This window comes from Lethenteron reissneri, chromosome 18 (genome assembly GCF_015708825.2).
Source record: "Lethenteron reissneri isolate LAM-NWPU_2019-01 chromosome 18, ASM1570882v1, whole genome shotgun sequence".
In the NCBI taxonomy this organism is placed as follows: Eukaryota; Metazoa; Chordata; class Hyperoartia; order Petromyzontiformes; family Petromyzontidae; genus Lethenteron; species Lethenteron reissneri.
The window spans coordinates 13,256,046-13,275,784 of record NC_083796.1 but is presented as its reverse complement, the minus strand read 5'-3'; the positions used below and the strand labels follow the sequence as shown (position 1 = coordinate 13,275,784).

General features: G+C 45.4%; 1 protein-coding gene across 4 annotated transcripts; it reads left to right on the top strand.

Moving 5' to 3' along the window:
* The first annotated feature begins 3,748 nt into the window (after positions 1 to 3,748).
* LOC133343600 (uncharacterized) lies at positions 3,749 to 16,467 on the top strand. Of its 4 annotated transcripts, none has more exons than XM_061553289.1 (2): positions 3,749 to 4,270; positions 16,133 to 16,467. In XM_061553289.1, the coding sequence occupies exons 1-2, from the start codon at positions 3,775 to 3,777 to the stop codon at positions 16,429 to 16,431; spliced, it is 795 nt and encodes a 264-aa protein (XP_061409273.1). In that variant the 5' UTR covers positions 3,749 to 3,774; the 3' UTR covers positions 16,432 to 16,467. The 4 variants fall into 4 exon arrangements, with proteins under 4 accessions (XP_061409273.1, XP_061409274.1, XP_061409276.1 ...); XM_061553290.1 differs by lacking the exon at positions 16,133 to 16,467 and adding an exon at positions 10,667 to 11,782; XM_061553292.1 differs by lacking the exon at positions 16,133 to 16,467 and adding an exon at positions 10,659 to 11,782.
* Positions 16,468 to 19,739: the final 3,272 nt, after the last annotated feature.

The window sequence follows — 19,739 nt, the reverse complement described above, 5'->3', positions numbered from 1 at the left end:
CAATCATCGGCCCCTTACTGCGACAAAATGTGGCAGGGCTCTCTTGAAAAAGAGCGATGAGACTCGGGGGGAGGCATTCCTGTATAAACAAGCACAGTAATAATCATAATAACTTTGGAAAATAGATGATGGGAGTTCCAGAGTGAAGTGGTGAGTGGAAAGCATCTTGTGTGCACAAAGGGTGCTCTCTTTCTGAGCCCAACTTGGTTTACATACTTTGAGGCAATTATTTTTCTAAAGCATTTCCTTGCATGTTCGCTCGACTGATGTAATGCCATTTGCTTTAGGCACCATGAATTACGGTGATGTTGGTGAAACGAGAAGTGCGGACGTAACATCTAAAGCAGCGCATTCCTGAACCGTGGTTTTGAGGACTGAGCCAGGCTTTACTGGGGAATGAAAGGGTGTAACTCAAAATGTACGTTTAATATGAAGTTCTTTTGAATGTTAAATATTTTTGCAGGAAAGTATTTTATCTAAAAAAATATATATTTGGTGTATATATATATTTAAAGTAGGGCCAGAACAATGCTCCGATTCTTGACTCAAACGATACGTGCAATAAATGACTCACCCGATAATCGATTACTTTCCATCACCCAAGCTCGACGCGACAGTGGGCAATATCGCAGATATGAGGTAAGAGGCAGGATCGTAAAAGAGGGAGTAGACAGGTTTGCGTACTGACACGGATATGTTTATACGGTACGATACGTTTATGCGCAGGCAATGATAAGGGAAGCTGGTATAAACATTGATGAAGGAATGAAAGTTGGTTGGCCAAATACTTAAATCAGTTGGAGTTGCTGATGAAAAATATATTTTGGCCGATTCTAAGGAAGGGCTATAGAAGCTTGTTGATGTTTTGGTTCTTTCGGTAAAGTCACGTAGAAGGGAAATAATAAAATAATAAAAACATCAAACAAATAAATTCTCACGACGTTTCGACTGCAACACAAGCAATCATCATCAGGTGATGATGGTGATGATGATTGCTTGTGCTGCAGTCGAAACGTCGTGAAAAGTGTCTTTTTTATATTTGTATTATTTTATTATTTCCTTTCTACGTGACTTTACTGAAAGAACCAATAATATAAATCCCTGCAGTCACGAAATTTTAAATCAATATTTTAAAAAGCTTGTTGATGTTTCGAGTTTGGTAGGTTAACAGATCGAAATGAGAATAAATCTGATGAAATACAAAGTTACAAAATATTACGGAAGAGTGGACACAAATTGAACGTGACCGTTAAAGGAAACCAGCTGGAACGGGTCAACGGGTTAAATATTGTAGGAAACATGACAACAGGAGATGGCAAAAGCTGAAGTGAAATTACAACCAGGGATTGATTGCCTTGGGCCAATCAGTGTTCAATCAGAACAAAGTGCTCCTTGTCGCAAGTATTGAGAGAGACCAGAGGGAGATGAGAGTCAAACGTCTGGTGTGAAATGTGATGGTGGTGGTGTGGTTGTTGCTAAAAAGAATATGGATATTGATAAAGGAAATAGATCATTAGAAGATTGGAGAGTTTAGAAACGTGGTTTTGGCATTGAATTAGAAATCAACTGGTTCGGCAGGGATTGGATGTGATCACGTTGGCAGCTACAACTGTATAGGGCGCATTGTCAGTAGGGAAGTATGTACATTTATGTATGTTGAACTTCTTTCGCACCGTACGTAGCCAACCGTGCTCATCGGATGTGCGGGGAAGGACAACTAATACACACAAAAATCTGTTCTAAACAAACGAGCAGTTCAAGGCTTGCCGAAGGAAGCTGTCGAGAGGGGAGGATTCTGAGAAAGAGACCGAGAGATATAAAATGAAGCAGCAACTAAATTATTTGGGAAGAGAGAGAGGAATATTGGAAATTAAAAAAGAGAGCACAAGGTTATCCTGGGTGGAGAAAGCGTGGGCCAAGAACCGGCCTTTGGGCAGAGAATGAATAATTTGTTTGTTGATTTTACATCAATATCCATATTGACGAGCACAAACTGATGAGCGATCTGACAGAGGCAGACGTAGGGCAAAATAAAATGCGTCACTGACGAACCAAAGACAAAATACAGTACGAATGAGAGGGTACAAAAAGGCAGGACAAAATCTGTCACTGCCGTTATTAATAGCCTCATTAAAGCAAACATCAAACAATTCCCTCCTCGTTGACCGTGTTGGAATAAAAATCATGTTCATCGATCTGGCTCTTTCATGAAACTACATTTTCATATTTTAAATATATCAAGCTGTACTATGGGGACCTCATTTGCCAGTAAAAATATGATAATTGGTTCTTTACCCTTCTATCTGGCAACAAAACTGACACCTTTTTGCAAGGAGTCATGTTTGCATAGACCGCAATACCTGCAGTCATAATACAAACAAAAGAACATAACTCTGATAATGTGCACTGATAATGTGCACTGACCAATCAACTTCAAGGACAGTGCACATTATCAGAGTTATGTTCTTTTGTTTGTATTATGACTGCAGGTATTGCGGTCTATGCAAACATGACTCCTTGCAAAAAGGTGTCAGTTTTGTTGCCAGATAGAAGGGTAAAGAACCAATTATTATTATATCAAGCTGCTCAACGTGTTTGATGTTTAATGTTTGTTTCATTTCAACGTTTCAATGAAAAGAAGGTTTTCAGAAAAAAAACTCTCTAACGCTGAGCCACAATGGTGCATTACCAAAATAATTTTACGATAAAACGCTGACAAACGGAGGCAGACATTTGAGCTGCCACGCTCACTTCACGCCGCTGACTTCTACCCCCATTGAATCGCAAAACTTCAGTCGAGTTTCTGCTCCTCGTGCCACAAGTTTCGCAGGTCAGCCATGTGGCTTGTATTTATTAGCTGAACTCTCCAGAATGTGTACAGTGTGCACAGCACATGGGGACGGAGACCAGGGGGGGTGGTGGTGGTGGTGTGGCGTGAGGCGGGGGCGAACGATGTCGGTTGAAAAGCCTAAAAATAGTTAAAAGAGAGAGGGAACATTCTGGGGGTGGTGGTGGTGGGGGGGCGCATGAAGCGAATTCCACCGTGTAACCCTGTGGAGCCGCGCACAAAACGCTCTGCCAGAAAAAATTGAGAACATGCGGAGGGCGCGTCAAGCAAAAGAGGCGAGCGGTGTTCACGCACGAGGGAACGTGAAAATGTGCCCCACGAAATGAAGGAAGCACTTGTTCCTACCATTGTGGCACGAAAGGCGCAGTACTCTCTAACGCTGTGTTTACAATATCATGCGGCAATGCAATGACGTGAGTGTTGCTCGCATATTGTTATCTTCGTGTTTTGGGGGCTCGTCTACCGCGTGGTTAAACATCTATGCGTGGTTAAACATCTATGCGGAGAAGGAATCGTTTGTTTTTTCTGTCATGTTCTCGGACGTTTAGCACTGTGGATGAAGTTTGGGAATGTGAAAATTGACCGAATCCATTGTCTGACTTGCTCCAACGGTCACATTTTATTATAACACTGTGTAATAATTGTAGTAAGTGTTATTTCCTCATTGCTTAAGTCTCAAAAGTACAGAAAATGGCTATTATTGCCCACAAACTTTGCTTTTGTTACCAGGACATTGATATTTTGATATTTACCTATTTTCCAGAACATTCCAGATAGATTCAGTGCTGAGTAAACTTGGAGCAACTTCGAGAAAATTCTAGAATTTTCCAGTAATATAAATAGTAGTATAAATACAGGGGCCTTAAGCCCATTAGTTCAGTTTACTTCCAGCTACCTAAGTGGATACATATCTGCATTTTTCTGAGATGGCATCAAGAGGCTGCAAGCATCCGGCAGACGCATTTTGGTATGTCTGCGGCCAATTTATCAAGACAAGAGCGAAAAAGTACTCCGTGGAAGCATCTGCTAAGATGTGTGAGGCCTATTTCGGCATGAAACAATTTGTCAGAGCTGTAGATAAGGAGTCGGCAGCCTTCAAGTACCTTCAAGACTTCTTCCCTAAGCTGTCTGAGGCAAAGGTCAAAGCCGGTGTCTTTGTCGAACCACAGATAAAGAAGATCCTGGAGTGCAATGAATTCCCCAACAAGCTCACTCGTAAGGAGAAAGCGGCTTGGAACAGCTTTGTCGCAGTGGTTCGTCGCTTCCTGGGCAACCACAAGGTCGAAAATTATGTGGAGCTGGTTGAGACTCTGTTGAAGAACTACGGCACAATGCGCTGTAGGATGTCCCTCAAAGTCCATATCCTTGATGGTCATCTTGATAAATTCAAAGAGAACATGGGAGCGTACTCGGAGGAGCAAGGTGAGCGCTTCCACCAGGATATACTGGACTTTGAACGCCGCTAACAAGGACAGTATAACGAGCACATGATGGGAGACTACATTTGGGGGCTGATTCGTGAAAGTGATTTCCAGTATAATCGTAAATCTCGAAAAACGACTCACTTCTAAATCTTTTGTAATAATTTTTGTATTACTTTAGGATAAATACATGTTAATTTTGATTCATATGTTTTTTTCTGACTTTATGTGAACGAAAAGACACAAAATCGCCCGTTTTCTCATTGAAAATACGTAAATTTCAAAATATCACTGTCTTGGTTACAATAGAAAAGTTTGTGGGGAATAATAGCCATTTTCTATACGTTTTAGGCATAAGCGATTACGAAATAAAACTTACTACCCAGGAACAAAAATTGTGTGACAGAGTGTAATCCGTGGATTGTATATTTGTTTTACTGTGCAAAGAGGTCAATTATCCACTCTGTGAATATCTTGCCAAATAACCAAACCAATCCCAGAATTCTGTAAAATCAAAAGTGTATGCTTAAATTTAAACCGAATGTTTTGTTCGTTACAAAGACAATGGTTATCGTGCTGAGACTATCAAACTCGTTACACTTGAGTGCCCGGTTTAATCATGGGCATCTCTCCAAATTAATGAGTGGCTGCCCAAATTCCAACGCAGGTTCTCAGCAGTGTGGGCTCAGTGCTCTGATTAACACATTCCTGCAGAGGGAGCTGGTAGGAACACGTTGGGTTGCTCGGTCAATGGGCTGGGTCAACGGCGGCGTGGTGTATTCCGCAAATATGTCCGACTGTAAGGGCGGGCACAAGCCGGCGTGAGTAGGTTAAACGTTGAGTTTTATAAGGGCACCACGGGGTGACCAGCCCCTCCCCACCCAGCCCCACCCCTCCCCCCACCCAGCCCCACCCTCCCCACCCAGACTCTACCTACCCTCCCCATCCAGCCCCTCCCCACCCTCCCCTCTCCACCCAGCCCCGCCCTCCCCACCCAGCCCCTCCCCACACTCCATTCCCCACCCAGCCCCCCACCCTCCCCTCTCCACCCAGCCCCACCCCTCCCATGCACGACGGACACAATAATCCCCTGTGGGCTGGTGTAACCAGGAGGTTCCAACCAGTATAATATAGGAATTAAACAGGTGAACCGTCCAGTCATCACATCATCATCGTCGTCATCATCCTTCATAAAGATATACAAACATTACCCAAACTCTTTGGTTCTTTCGGTAAAAGTCACGTAGGTGAAAAAATAATAATTAAAAAATCACGACGTTTCGGGCACAACACGAGTGCCCGTCATCAGGTGGGACAACCACAGCAAGAAAACAATTGCTGAAATTGTCAAGAGAGCTGCTCTCTATCCCACCTGATGACTGGCGCTTGTGTTGCGCCCGAAACGTCGTAAATTAATAAAAAAAAAATTCACCTACGTGACTTAACCGAAAGAACCAAAGAGTATATGGATCCTTGCAGTCACGAAAACTTAAAATCTATAATGAAACATTACCTAAACCATTTTCAAAGCGGGCACCGCTACTTTGAGATTGCAACGAGAATGGTAAAACAGAAATGGGAAAGAGGAGCCAATCCAAACTATTCACATTTTATTGTTTTATTCATATGCACTCAGGTCACATTAAAGTGTTAACTAACTGCACCACTGTGCAGCTATGAATCATGTGACCGCATTGCATGGGATGGTAAAGCACAGAGGTTAGGTGTGTTCCACAAACTGCAAACAAGTGTGGACTCACACTGCCCCATCATTCGCATCAAGAGACACACGCAGAGGCCAGCCATCACACTCATGTGTCAATAGCCAATCGCAGTCATTCATCTTGGCACGTTCGCTTTGCTTGCTCTGCGAGCCTTGCGTCGTGGTCATTGTGCGGTAGGGGCACCACTGTGGCTCGGAGATGTTAACTATCTCGCCTGGTATACAAGAGGTCGTGGGTTAGATCCTGACCCTGACGCCTGCTGTATATTTGGATGTTTTACCCGTCATCGCGTGGATTTTTCTCCGGATTCTCCGCTGTTTCCCTCCATCATATAGAAACATGCATTTCAGAGTATTTGGCTGCGATACATTTCCACGTGATAAGCCACTTCGTTGAGCTATCATTTTTGGCCAGATCGCTTCTGAAAAAGAGCTACATAGCTCAGTGGGCCTTGCCTGGTAAAATTAAAATCATGGGATCTCCTTTTCCAGTACCAAAATATGATAATAGGGTTTTCACTTTTTTTGGCAACAAAACAGGTGTTAAGATATTCTTGGTTCTTTCGTTAAAGTCACGTAGAAGGGAAAAAATAAAATAATACATATATATATTTTTTTATTAATAAAAATATATATTTTTATTATTACACGAAGGCTCAATGTTTGACGAAGGCACCTGGCTGTACAAAACCACACGTTTTCAATAGCTGCCCAGATTCTGAATCTCTCCAGTAACGTTCATAAACGGAGTCCAATTCCAAGACTCCAGCCCTGTTCTGTTATTGTCAGCTTGAATTACTCATTAAAATTTTCACCACATTCGGTCTAGCCATTTGTTGAGTCGTTGTATCTTGTTACTCAGTCGCATGATTCACAAGATTAATTATACGAAAGTCGCAGACAACCACACACACACACGCACACAGGGGACATCACCACTGTCTCTTTTGATGAATACAAATTCAACAGTTGTATACCTGGATGTCTTCTCTGTCGTCTCGTTCTTTGGCTCTTCGGGCCGCTGGGGCATGACTGTGTCCTTCGCCGATATGTCCTTTCAGTGACTCTCCACTTTTTCACTGTCCATCGCTGCGTATTTCAACTGAGACGTCTTCCATCCTGCCCAGTGTTCGATGTTCGACGCCCAGTCAGATCGTGTGGTCTTTCTCTTCCCAAAGCTACCATCATCACCATTCTTTGAATCCGGTCACCCTTCACCACGGTCACGTGTCCGAGATATTGAAGTTTATTGTACGTGATCTGACCCAGTAGCCTTGATGTTTTTGGTCCATGCCTATTCACTGTTATTTACATGAAAAACACGAGAATTTTTTTTTAAAATATGAATTGTTACCGAGGAGCAATAGAAATAGTGCTGACATTTGACACAATAAATATTCCGGGTGATAATGATATGCATGGCATTCCCCACACTTTTACATCAGAACATTTATTCTTTGCAGAGGTTTTTTTAATCTCTCCCAGAAAGCAGCTCGAGTCGGTTAATGCCTCTGTCATTGTATAAATATATTTTCTGGAGCACTTCAGACAGCTGACTGGCAGACTCACACCATGATAGTATAACATAAACAAACATCGCATACGTACACGTGACACGTCTCGTACGGCCAAATCGCACAGAATGTACCCCATCCCGTCAATCATCGGAAGCTAAGCAGGATTGATCTGGCAGAATGCTCGGATGTGTGACCACCATTGCACAAAATATCAACAACACATCAACAAACTCGACACAATATTCAATATCATTGCCCTTAGCAAAACAAAAATACATTTTCCCCTTTAGGGCTGTATTAATTATGCATTTCTGTCATCGGCAGCTGCAAGGCTACATTGTGGGCAGCTGACGGCAGCGCAGTCAAATACAATATTGTGCTGTACTATGCTCCCGTTTATATGCGTCCCAGCCTTCACCAGCCATCAGTAACCAACGTGGTGTGGTTCGGTCAAAGAGCCCCCACGACAAAGGGTAAGGGGCTTTGCATGTGCATGTTCACATTGTGTCTACACGGGCACGAGGGGCACACGTGGTAACATGCGCATGTACAGAGAATGAGATGTTAGCCACTGTCTCAGGCTCACTGATAGAGATGGGCACAATTCGACGCTTGTTTTTAGCATGGGAAACACTTTAACATGCCAGCGTGTATAACATTCAACACGCACTCACACACACGCTCCTTTTTTTTCAACACGAGAGTTTTTGACGCCACTAAAAGGCAAATATGTACTTATTGCTAAGGTGACACGTTTGTCATCGCGTTCTGCCAGCACGACACACAAGAAGGCGCGGCAAGCCCTTCCAGTGTTGAGTGGCAAGCACGCCTACGGCACGGGGACAGCCAACAATCATCCCTTCGCCACTCCGTTGCTCGGGCACAGCGGCCGCGCCAAGCTGGGTTCCCCCAGCGCCAAGCGCGGATCATGGGAAATTCAACAAGCGCTGTGCACCCCGTAATTACCCAGGAATCGAACGGGCACGCGTGGGGGTGATGGGAACGATTCCAGTGTGAGCAAAGAGAGATTGCGGGGGCCTTGGGCTTGAGATAAAGGGCGTTGTTGGGGCATGCGCCCGAGCGATAAAGTGGACACCGCCGCCTTGTCGAGAAGGGATAAACTTGGCAAAGAAAAGTGGGAATGCTGAGCAGTGTGGCGCAATGCCGTGACGCTGCACACAGGGGAGGCGTAGGTGTGAGAGCCGGGACTCTTGCATGCCTAATATAGTGTGGTTTAAAAAAAAAAGATGTCTTATATAGCAAGGTTCGAATCCAGACAGCGATTAAACTGGGTTCTCACGTGTAGTGAGTTGATGGTCCCAAGCCAGTCACCATTTAACGCACACCAACAATCTTAACCTGACTAAATTCCAGGTCCGAAAATGAAACATTTCGGGTTTTCACTGTCACGTGATGGACATTGCAGACATCTCATTGGCAGAGTGGGCAAGGAAGTGCTGCCCCCTTCCGTGTCGTGCAGAATGTCAATTGAAGGGATCTCGGAAGAAGCTCTGTGATGTCCAGCTCCGTGGGACGTTCTCGAGCACGTGGGCTTGCACTCTGCTCTGACGAAGTGTGAACGATCCAAATGGTGATTGTGGCCCCTTGACTTGCAGCTGAGAGCACAATCGGAAAACAAGTGGGAGATCAGATACATAATATGGCAAAATAGATGACGAACTCTTAATTTATTGGTATACACGCACATGATGAATGCATGCTTTAAGCTATCGGTAAAGTCTTTTGTAGTTCAATGGTATTTCTCTGTCTCTACAGAAAATGATGTTGCAACAGGAGCACACGGTATGTTTCCCATGTCGTGCGTTCTTCCTGTCTCCTTACTCAGAACAAGGCGTTAGTAATGCATTTCAAAAGGAGAGGTCATTGCGTCCTGAGTTGAATGTACGGCCAAACATATCAATGCCAACATGTTATGCTAATGAAGGGCATGAGTTATATTAAATACCGAAAGTCTACTTTGCTACAATGAGAAATGTAGTAAAAAAGAAATGTTATTACAATAGTGAATGGTCAGTTTCACCGATTGTTCAATTCAATTATTCTTTTGTGTGTGTGTATGCGCAGAGTGGTAGTTTTAGCGGTTACTGTGCTGCGCTACAAACCCGGTGACCTGAGTTCGATATCCGGCTCACGTCCAACACCTGTGATGATTATTAGAACCGCTCCTGGGACCTCCCGTAGGTTGACTCAGCCCAAAATGAGTACCTGGTGCGGTGTGTAAACATCAGTACTAGGGAGAAAAAGGCGGCCGGGCGTGGGGCTGGCCACCAACCCCCTACGTGGGCCGTGCCTGCCTTCATAGGTGCTACTCACGAACAGCACTTGCCCCAACAGTCTGTTAAGGCTATACGGGGGATCGTTGTCCTTGTCTTCTTATGGAGATATGTAGTAGAGCTTATGTAACCGGTTGGGTGGAGTTGTGGTTTGGGCGCTTAATTCACAATCTGGATATTGCACGTTGAATAGGCGATGGATCCGGCCCCTTGAGTTCGACTCCTGGCCAAGGCGAACATCAGTGACGAGCGACATCTTAATCTATTCTGGGCTCCTCACCTCTTCACTGACCTACGCTGACCAGTGTGGTGAAGTATGGTCAAACAAACCCCCGTGACTGACACGGCGTGAGGAGGCCTTAATCCATCAGTGGATTGTAAAAGTGCTGTAAATTATAAATATGTAATTCACATAATCTGATTTCGATTTAGACTCTGTCTTCTCGACAGACCTGTTCTCCACCTGAGGACGGCTGCTTGTGTTGTGGCCGAAACGTCGTGAGAATAATTGTATTATGTTTTATTTTTATTATTTTATTATTTCCATTCTACGTGACTTTACCGAAAGAACCAAGAAGATCACAGAATCTGTTTTATATATTAACCTAGCCTGTTGTCATAATTATGGGGCTGATAAAATTAATTGCACTTTGCATAAAACCAACGGTGTTTATTCTACAAAAAAACTGATCCCTGCCATAGCAATGTGGAATTTCCACCACAGGCTCAGGGCACCTCATTTCTCATTCCACCGAATAAAAAAAACACAGAGTATCGGCACACTTGGAAGATTGTTGCAATGCACAGAGTGATCCAACAGTTTCTCAAGGTTTGAGTCGTGCTTGGTCGCGTGAGGCTGACAGGACGACTGCGGCAACTCGGGGCGAGGATGAGACTTGGCGGAGAAGCTTTAGCGAAGGCCCGGCAGACGATCGAACCGGAGGAAACAACGAGATGAAAAACCGTCATGGAGTGGAACTCATCGCTTACTGGGCAAGGAACGCAAAATAAATAAATAAACTGAGTACACAACAACAACAACAACAACAAAAAACCCCAGCGGCGCTGAAATTGGACGCGACAGAATTTGAAAGGCGGGATTCAAAGAATGGGATCGACATGCAGCTGCGCTAAGACTAAATAATATGCAGTCGGATCGAATAACTGTATCGAGCCAACATCATCACCACCACAATAAGAGCAGTATGGATGAAGGGCGCAGCGTAAACTGAAACCCACGGGCAGCTGTATCAACTCGAGAAGACGCGATAATGAAATACGAATCGACTTATAAACAACTGGAGGGAGCCAATACATCGATGTTGCTTGCACAATAACCGCAAACAACATAGACGAATAGCGGAAGTGAACCCTTCCCATCAGCAACCGTAAAATAACTCGCCGGGATGCAGAATGGGTTACGGAACAGAAGGGTTTATTTACATTCCTCAAAATACAGAGTTCCGGGGCTTGTCCGTCAGCCCCCCCCACAGTCTTCACAAAACGAAACGAGACTGAGTCCGAGTTGTACATTAAAATGAAATGCATCGACAGCGCGTATACAAGAGCCCGGGGAGTTTCAAATTCCGACTTAATCACTCTGCTACCACTGACAGCTTCCCATTAGCCACGACCGCAAATAGCAACCAGGTCACGAGGTCTTACCCCCCCCAACTTACAAAGATTCCGTATGGCTGTAGCTTGCTGCGAGCTCGTTTACAACGGAGATTTATTTAACAATAAACTACAATCCTCGCATCGGCGTATTCGTTGTGCAACTTGTGGCAACCAACAAAAAAGTTGGTAACGAACTGCAATGCCTGAGTTTTTTTGAATTTCCCGCCTCGAGCCCTGTGAGTGCCGACGTCTGGGATGGAATTCGCTCACCCGGGCACCGTTAGGATGGAGCGCCGCTTTGTCCCACCGCTCGGAGTTGTTTGTGAAGCTATCGATCGAGGAGCCGGCGTCTACGATCCTACAGCTCGCCCCGCACGCTCGGACGCTCCTCGTGAGAGTGGCACACCCGGTGGGCCAGTGAACAGCACGTCCCAGGGTCAACTGTCGTGACCTCCAGCGCTCACAGACACTCTGTATGTGTGTTGAACTTCCTGCGCACCGTACGTAGCCAGACTGTGCTGATCGGAAGTGCGGGGGGAAGGACAATAAACGAAACACAATGATGGACGCACATCAGGAATGCAGGACAGTAGTCATCCAAACCTTTTGGAGGAAAGCGAACAATAGTTTTTAATTAAACACAAGCCGGAAATACAAAAAAACACACCTCTCGTCTTGCGATTGATATGAAATGTCTGTTTGAGAAATTTCACGAGCATCAATAGTGCTGTTGAGCGTGTCATTTTATGACACGGAAAGAAATGACGAGGGTATGATCAGAAAACTTACGCAAAATGTGACTCAAGCACAGCAAGGAGCCCGCTGAGAAAAATGTCACGCAACGGGAATCATGGCGGAAGCTGTAATTCTATTGCCGGTCAGTGGAAAGGGAAAAAAAAATGCTGCATCGCAGGAAATAGTGGCACAAAACATTCCACACTTATTTACCCGAAACCTGAATTGCAACGTGTCGAGTCCACGCATTCCACGTGGAGTCACGCCGCTCGCTAGCCGGCACGAGGGCAGAGTTGAAGCACACAAGGCGCTCTTTAGAATTTCCCCTAAATTTGCGATCCGTGTATCACGCAACGGAAATGTGTGGACAGCCGTCCCACGGTATTGACGGAGATGAGCAACAGACGCACTTCTAGAACATGCCAGAAATTTGCAATGTTAGCACACTGCTGTCTGAAGTCACCGGAGTTCTATTCCGGCCACGGATAATCTTGAGCGGTGAATATTATCTGAACCGGTTCTGGGCTCTTCCTTCGTCAACTCGAACAAATCAGCCCGGTAAAGTTATGGCCAATAAACCCCCACGAGCGACAGGGTGTAGAGAGACTTTCATCCAGCAGTGCTTTGACAAAGGACTTTACATTTGGGCGCCGCGGTGGCGAGATGCAAGGAGGTCGTGGGTTCGATCCCGACTCTGACCTTGGGCCTTACCTGGTTAAAAAAAGTTACTTCATCTGTTTGTATCGAATTGCTAGAGGGGCCTCCTACAATGTTCAGCCATACGCGGCGTGTTCATGAAATCTAAGTTTTCTGCAATGAGTATGGCAATATTGACCGTTGGAATCGTATCTCAATTTATATTTATAAAGCGCCTTTGATCACGGCGCTTAACATAATAGTAAAAAAAACTGTATGAACAAAGTAATTATTGAGATGGCAGGGCCGTGCATGGGATGAGGGAATGGGTGGTCACGATAGAGGGGTGCGTGGGGGTGAGGGGAGAGGAGAAATGGAGGGGCGGGAAGAGAGAAGAGGTAGAGAATGGCCGATAGAGAAGAGGTGGAGGCTTTAAGAGAGGGGCGGAACGAGGTCTTGTGACCCCCATTTAATTATCTAAAACGTCATTTGTTTAGAAGTAAGGTTTATATAAAACAGAAGTGAATATGCAAAAGAAAAACATGTTCGGGTTAAATCAATTGGGGGGGGGGGGGAGGGGGTCGCAAGACATCTGGACCACCCATTACAAGTTCATTCCAGTGGAGGGGTGCAAGGAGGGAGGACTGGAGACGAGATTGAGCACACGCAGAAGAAGAGACAGTTCAAGTTCATTTATTAGGTATAGCCCTGTGAGCCATTCGGCTCTTGAATCGGGTGCAACCGAAACAAACAAAAAACTAAAACACGAACAAAAAACATCTTAAAGTGACTATGTGACTAAGTGCTAACAGAAAATCCAAGAAAAGACAGCAAAATATTGCAGAAAAAAAATCACCGTACACCAACGCTGTGTGCACAAATCCCAGTGGGATGCAAGTCAAACAACAACAACCACAAGACAACTTAGATTAAGGCCATCAGTCTAACTCTGTACTACAACAAACAAACATGGCTAAACCAATACACTTTTCGAAATCACGAAAATAAAGCCATGAAAGCAATGAAACAGTGACAGAGAGAGAGGAGAGAGACACACACAGAGAGAGAGAGGGTTGGGAATGAAGACGGCAAGACAAGGCATAGAAGGAGACGAGATTGTCACACTGATTTGGGGCAAGGCCATGGAGCGATTTAAAGACGAGAGTCGGTGTTTGAAAAGACAGCGATGTCAGGAGACGAGACGCCGGTGGAGTGGAAGGAGGACAGGAGAAGGGCGACACCACGTGTCTACGCTATCGTTGTGGTATTCGTCGTCGTCCACAATTTGAAACCCACATTTCGTTCCCAAAGCAGGGAAATCACATGTCGTGTCAACCCATTACGGGTTACCCCGCAATCTTGTCAAGCGAGTTTTCTGGTCCATACGGCGTACAGCCGTTTCAATACGGGCACAAAAAAGTGTTTGTGTTTCTCTCTCGTGATGTGGCTTTGTAGGATTAACGTTGAGACTGATAAGGGGCACGGGGTGATCAATAAGGTCTGAATTGTTCTGTATCATGGTAGGCACTGATAAAGGGTTGACAGCTATGGAATTATATTTCCAGAGTATGAAACAACGTACCACATCCCCTCCTTAGAATGCAAAGGTAATGTCAATCTTGATGTGAAGCTTTCGTGACTGCAGGGATCCATACTCTTTGGTTCTTTCGGTAAAGTCACGTAGGTTTTAAAATAAAAAAAGTATTTTTTGTTTTATTTAATTTTTCTACCTACGTCACTTTACATTTATATATAAAAAAAAAATTCTACGTACGTGACTTTACCCAAAGAACCAAAGGGTAAAAATAATGTTCTAAGCAATGGGCCTTCTTCGGAGCGTTCAGGGCAGTGTCTCCATGACGGAGACGAGCAGTTTATTTTTTGGGAAATGAAAGCAGCGTTTGATGGACGTCATATTCGTTGGTTCTTTCGCTAAAGTCACGTAGGTAGAAAATTAAAATAAAATGAAAATAAAATTATCAGGCGGAGAAGACCGCTTGTGTTGCGATCGAAACGTCGTGGGTTTTTTGCTTTTATTTTAATTTAATTTTAATTAATTAATTTTAATTAAATTAAAATTATTATTTTCTATCTACGTGACTTTACCGAAAGAACCAAAGAGTATGAATTCCTGCAGTCACGAAAAGTTTTAAGTCAAAATTGGATGTAGTACGCGAAGAGCGGTGCACGATGCGAGGGCGCCACCCAGTGGCCGATGGTTGAAGAGTCGACGGCATCGAAAGGTTTTGACGTTAAAGTTGTCATTGTATTTCGCAAACGGGATGACATACAACCCGCTTCTAGGGGCATACCCCAAGCGGTACGTTTATGTTTAATTCGCCACGCTGATGCTCCCGTTTGGCCGGTGTCACTGCTGTTGTAGCACGGGAGATGCGTCTCGTGACAGCGCACCCCGCCACGCAGACATGCCCTGCCGATATATATGTGTATTTGGTTGTCTAGCTTCGTGTGCATGTGAGCTCAGCGACATACGTTGACACGCGTAGCAGAGGTCAGCGTTTGGCACGCGCCGTGCTGCCGACTGCTGCAGATTCAAAGCGTCCGTGGATAAACGAGACCACGTGACCGCAGTTTCGCGATTGCTCGGCTTGCTCCCAACCCGGTCCCGGGTCGATTTCAAGGTGGCAGCCACGACTGCCCAACTTCCCCCTCTCATGGCACTCTACCCCCCTCCCCCCACACACTCTCTCCTGCCTCTCCCCTCTCATCTCACTCCACTCACCCCACGCACTCTCCAATCTCTCCCCTCTCACCCCCCCCCACGCACTCTCATACCTCTCCCCTCTCATTGCACTCTACCCCCCCCCCACACACGTCCAAACCCTCCCCTTCATCTCACCCCCCACCCCCCACCGCACTCTCCTGCCTCTCCCTTCATCATCACTCTACCCTCCCCCCCACGCACTTCCAACTCTCCCCTATCATCTCACTTACTCCCACCACGCACTCTCCTGCTATCACTATCATCTCACTCCATCCCTTCACACACTCTCCTACCCCCCCCCCCCACGCACTCTCCTAACTCTCCCCTCTCGTCTCACTCTACTCCAATTCGCGCACTCTATGAATACACCAAATTTCTATACGGCGTCATGAAATGCGGTTGCATTTAATTGCAGTATTAAATAAAATGGTACTGCGTTAATTGTTTTGCTGTTTTAGTTCGGTTTGGCATTTGTAATTTCTTGAAGCAACTATTTTTGTCACGTATTTATTTGCCGTTTAATATTTGTAATTACTGTGTTTTTGTGTTTTACTCTGTGATTTTCTGCCAGACGTAGCTCTGTTAGTTTTTGTTATTTCTCCCTTTCTTGATGCAGTAAAGTCCTGGAAGGGAAGGAGCCGATCCTTGTGGAGCCGCGCAGCTACCTGGAGAGACGGGACAAGGAATGGGGTTCGTGCCCGGGCCAGATCGGCACGGCTCGGTGTCGTTTTACAACCGTTTTTGGAAATCGGAACAAATTGCCGAGCTTTGTATTTCAGTGGGCGCGCAATGTCAGGCGATTCCTGGAAAATGCTGGGCACGTGCACTGCGCGTGTGCACTTTGCTGGTGTTCTTGTGCATTGCCCGGCGTGTGTTAACCGAGCAGAACATAAACACGGACGGATAAAACTGTAAGTGGCATCCTGTTGTGATAGTTTTGTTCGCACGAAAGAGGAGGCGCACAATAAATGCATCCCGGTCTCAACAAATTCGAGATAAGAGGCGTTATAGATATATAAAAATACACATGAATATTTAAAAAAATATATGATTTGAAAATGTTAGACCAACCAGGTCACCATTCAATGTACAGTAACTGCTTATTATATTTAATATTTTACTTAGTTTGTACTGTAGATATATCTGCCTATGTTTTGCTTCATGATCGTTTTTATATATGCACCGTAAATATTACTTTTACTTTAGCTCTTTATACAATGGTGCCAGGTTCCAATTGTTCTGTGCACGTTTCCTGAAAAGGTAACAACACCCTCGTGGAAAATAACGGAATCGGACACGCACAAGCCAAGGAGAAACGGCGACCTGAAATGTTTCCACCGTGGCTTTAATAATGCAGCACGCCTCCCAACATCCTACAAAACAAGCCACGCCGGTGATCGGCATGGCGGCCGTCCATGCTAGAAGCAAGTGAATCGATGGTCCATAGTTGTAAACACGTGTGTTGTTTTAACCCCCGCTGCGAGACAAGTGCTGATCAAGCTGCAGCGTTCAGCTCGGCGAGGAGTGAGGCTACCGCACAAACAGAGATCGGTCAGCATATTTCTTTGCAACCTCAAGCATTTTTTGTTGTTGTTGGTAATTCCTGCTAAAGGTCAAACAAGTTCCGTAGCCAAACGTGGTGGAAATGCGCGCAGAAATACCCTTTTGGTACCGTCCACCCGGCCGTCTAAATGCGTGCTACACAGGTTTGTCGGCAGGTTACGTGTGGTGGTGTAAAGTGTTGGTCCACTCCCAGGTCTTCCAAGACGTATGGGCCAGGATGGAAAAGTAGGCCAAATACTCTGTAGAGGGGCTCTCTAGAACGTCTCCTAGCAGATGGTTTTCTGTCAGCAGTGGTGTAAACATGGAATTGCAGGGCTGTACCTTTCATATGTTCCATCATCTTATGTCATTCGCACTGCATTGTAACGGAACAATAGATAGCTATTAATGCCAGGGAAACCGTCCTATTTCGGTGCTGTGAGGACAGCTGGCATTGGTGACTTATACATCACCTGCGGACCGTACATTAATTTGCGTCGTGTCTTGAAACACTATAACGACTGGGAATTCCAAAATGCAGGGAAATGGTTAACATTTCGCGTGTCACCTACGTGTAAAGTCAAGTTATAAAATTAGATATGTTATAACATCTAAACAAGGTCGGATGGACTTTCCATAAATAATGTGCGATATTTAATATATCAAAGTCAGCGTCTTCCCGTGAAAACACCCTCTGATGGAGGGCATGCGCATTTCTAGCAACACTGCAGAAAGTGCTGCTCGCGTCGTTTTACAACACTCAGTCAATCCACTGCTGCACGAACACCGCACCCACTGAAATGTTTATACTTGTTGTAAACGACGTTTTTCGTCGGTTTCTTTTTCTTTCATCCCATCTTTTTTGCTTGATAATTGTTTCTGAATGGTTGGGGATTGATGGCCACGTCAGTCAGGAGCAGCCAGTAAAAGCCACTTTGATCTCCGTTGAGGATGTGGGTCAGGAATGGGAGGTCATCATAAAACCAAACCAGATGGACGGGGCGCTATCTCGGAAACCGCCAACTCGTTTAGTCATCTTACAGCCATGCGATCTTGGTTGAATGACATCATCGCGTTATTCTTAGCCAGCCAATGTCATGAGGCCCAATCGGTCGTGCGACGGTGTTGGGCGTTTTCGTATTTGAAAATTAGTAAATTACGTAGGACACTTAAACTTTAACTCGGTAAACAGTTACATGACCCTTTAAATGTAGACCTGGGACCACTCCTACTTCTGTACAACGCCCTCGGCCCAATATATTCTGAGATGTATTTATTTGTGATTGCTTTGACAAGTACTGCTGCGCTGTTGCTATAAAGTCACTAAATCTAGCGGGCAAAATCGGCAAAATTGCCCGAAGCGATGTTGGTAGGGAGTGTGCTCGGATGGACGACCACCACGATTAACAGTAGCAGCAGGTCGTTATCGACTGCCACTGAGCTCCCGCCATCGGCAGATGGCAGTGCAGCAAAATCCACTGTGCTCAGTGCACGGGACTTGTTGACTTCCCTCCTCCCGCCTGCACCAAACCGGCATTGGCCGGCGTGGCTTGGCATGGCCAAAAAACGCACAGGGCATGCAGGGAGGCCCTAATCCAGCAGTGGATCGACCACCCTGGTGACCGGCAGTGAAAGGGAGGAGATTCCTGAATTGTTCACACAAACCCAACAGTGTCCCCTTGTGCCGACACACTGGTTCCACCCCCTTGCCCATGGCAATGTGTGCAGGAGCTACTGTCGAGGTCTGCTGCTGGCCACGACGAAAGGGGCTTCGGGGCGGGAGAGTTCGTGGAGTTTTGCTATTCCTCCACCTCTGTTGACGGAGCGCAGGCTATACTACAGTGGTTTGTTAAACGGTCCATAGTTTGGGTTGCAGAGGCCACAATCGCACTACTGTAGCTTGTCTTTAATTCAGACTCTGTCTCCTTGACATACCTGTTCTTCACCTGAGGACGGCTGCTTGCGTTGTGGCCGAAACGTCGTGAGAATTATTTTATAATGTTTAATTTTTTATTATTGTATTATTTCCATTCTACGTGACTTTACCGGAAAAAAACAACAAGATGAATCCCTGCAGTCACGAAAGCTTTAAATCGAAATTTAATCTTCCGTTTAAGATGTCCGCATCGAGGTGTTGATGTTGGCCGTCTGGAACGCTCTTCTTCCGACATATATGGAAGCCACTACGGGTTATGCACTTTGAACTCATCTAGCTTGAAAACGCATCTCTTTAGAACTGAGTGATCTGTCTTTAATACTGCTTTTAGTGTTTCAGTGTGTCGTCCTTCCCCCGCACCTCCGATTAGCACGGTTGGCTACGTACAGTGCTAAAGAAGTGCAGCATACATACATAGATCAGTGTATTTGAGGAGGAATGTCAATTTGTGATGTTTGGGTTCTAAATGAGGTGTTTTTTTTATTCAGAACGCCCGCGTTGTTCGTGGTTGGGGAGCGGTGGCGCAGTGATTAGAACCGACCCACCTGAGTTCCAACGGATAACATCGGTGTGGCAGCGAGTGATATTGTAATCGAGACTGGTCCGTCATGGGTCCTCCCCTAGGTTGACTCAGTCTTAAATGAGTAGTCGGCACGGTGTCTAAAATAATAGTCGTGGAGAGAGACAGATGCGGCCGGGTGGAGTTCTGAACACACCAATCACCTCGTTACGTAACCACCAGAAG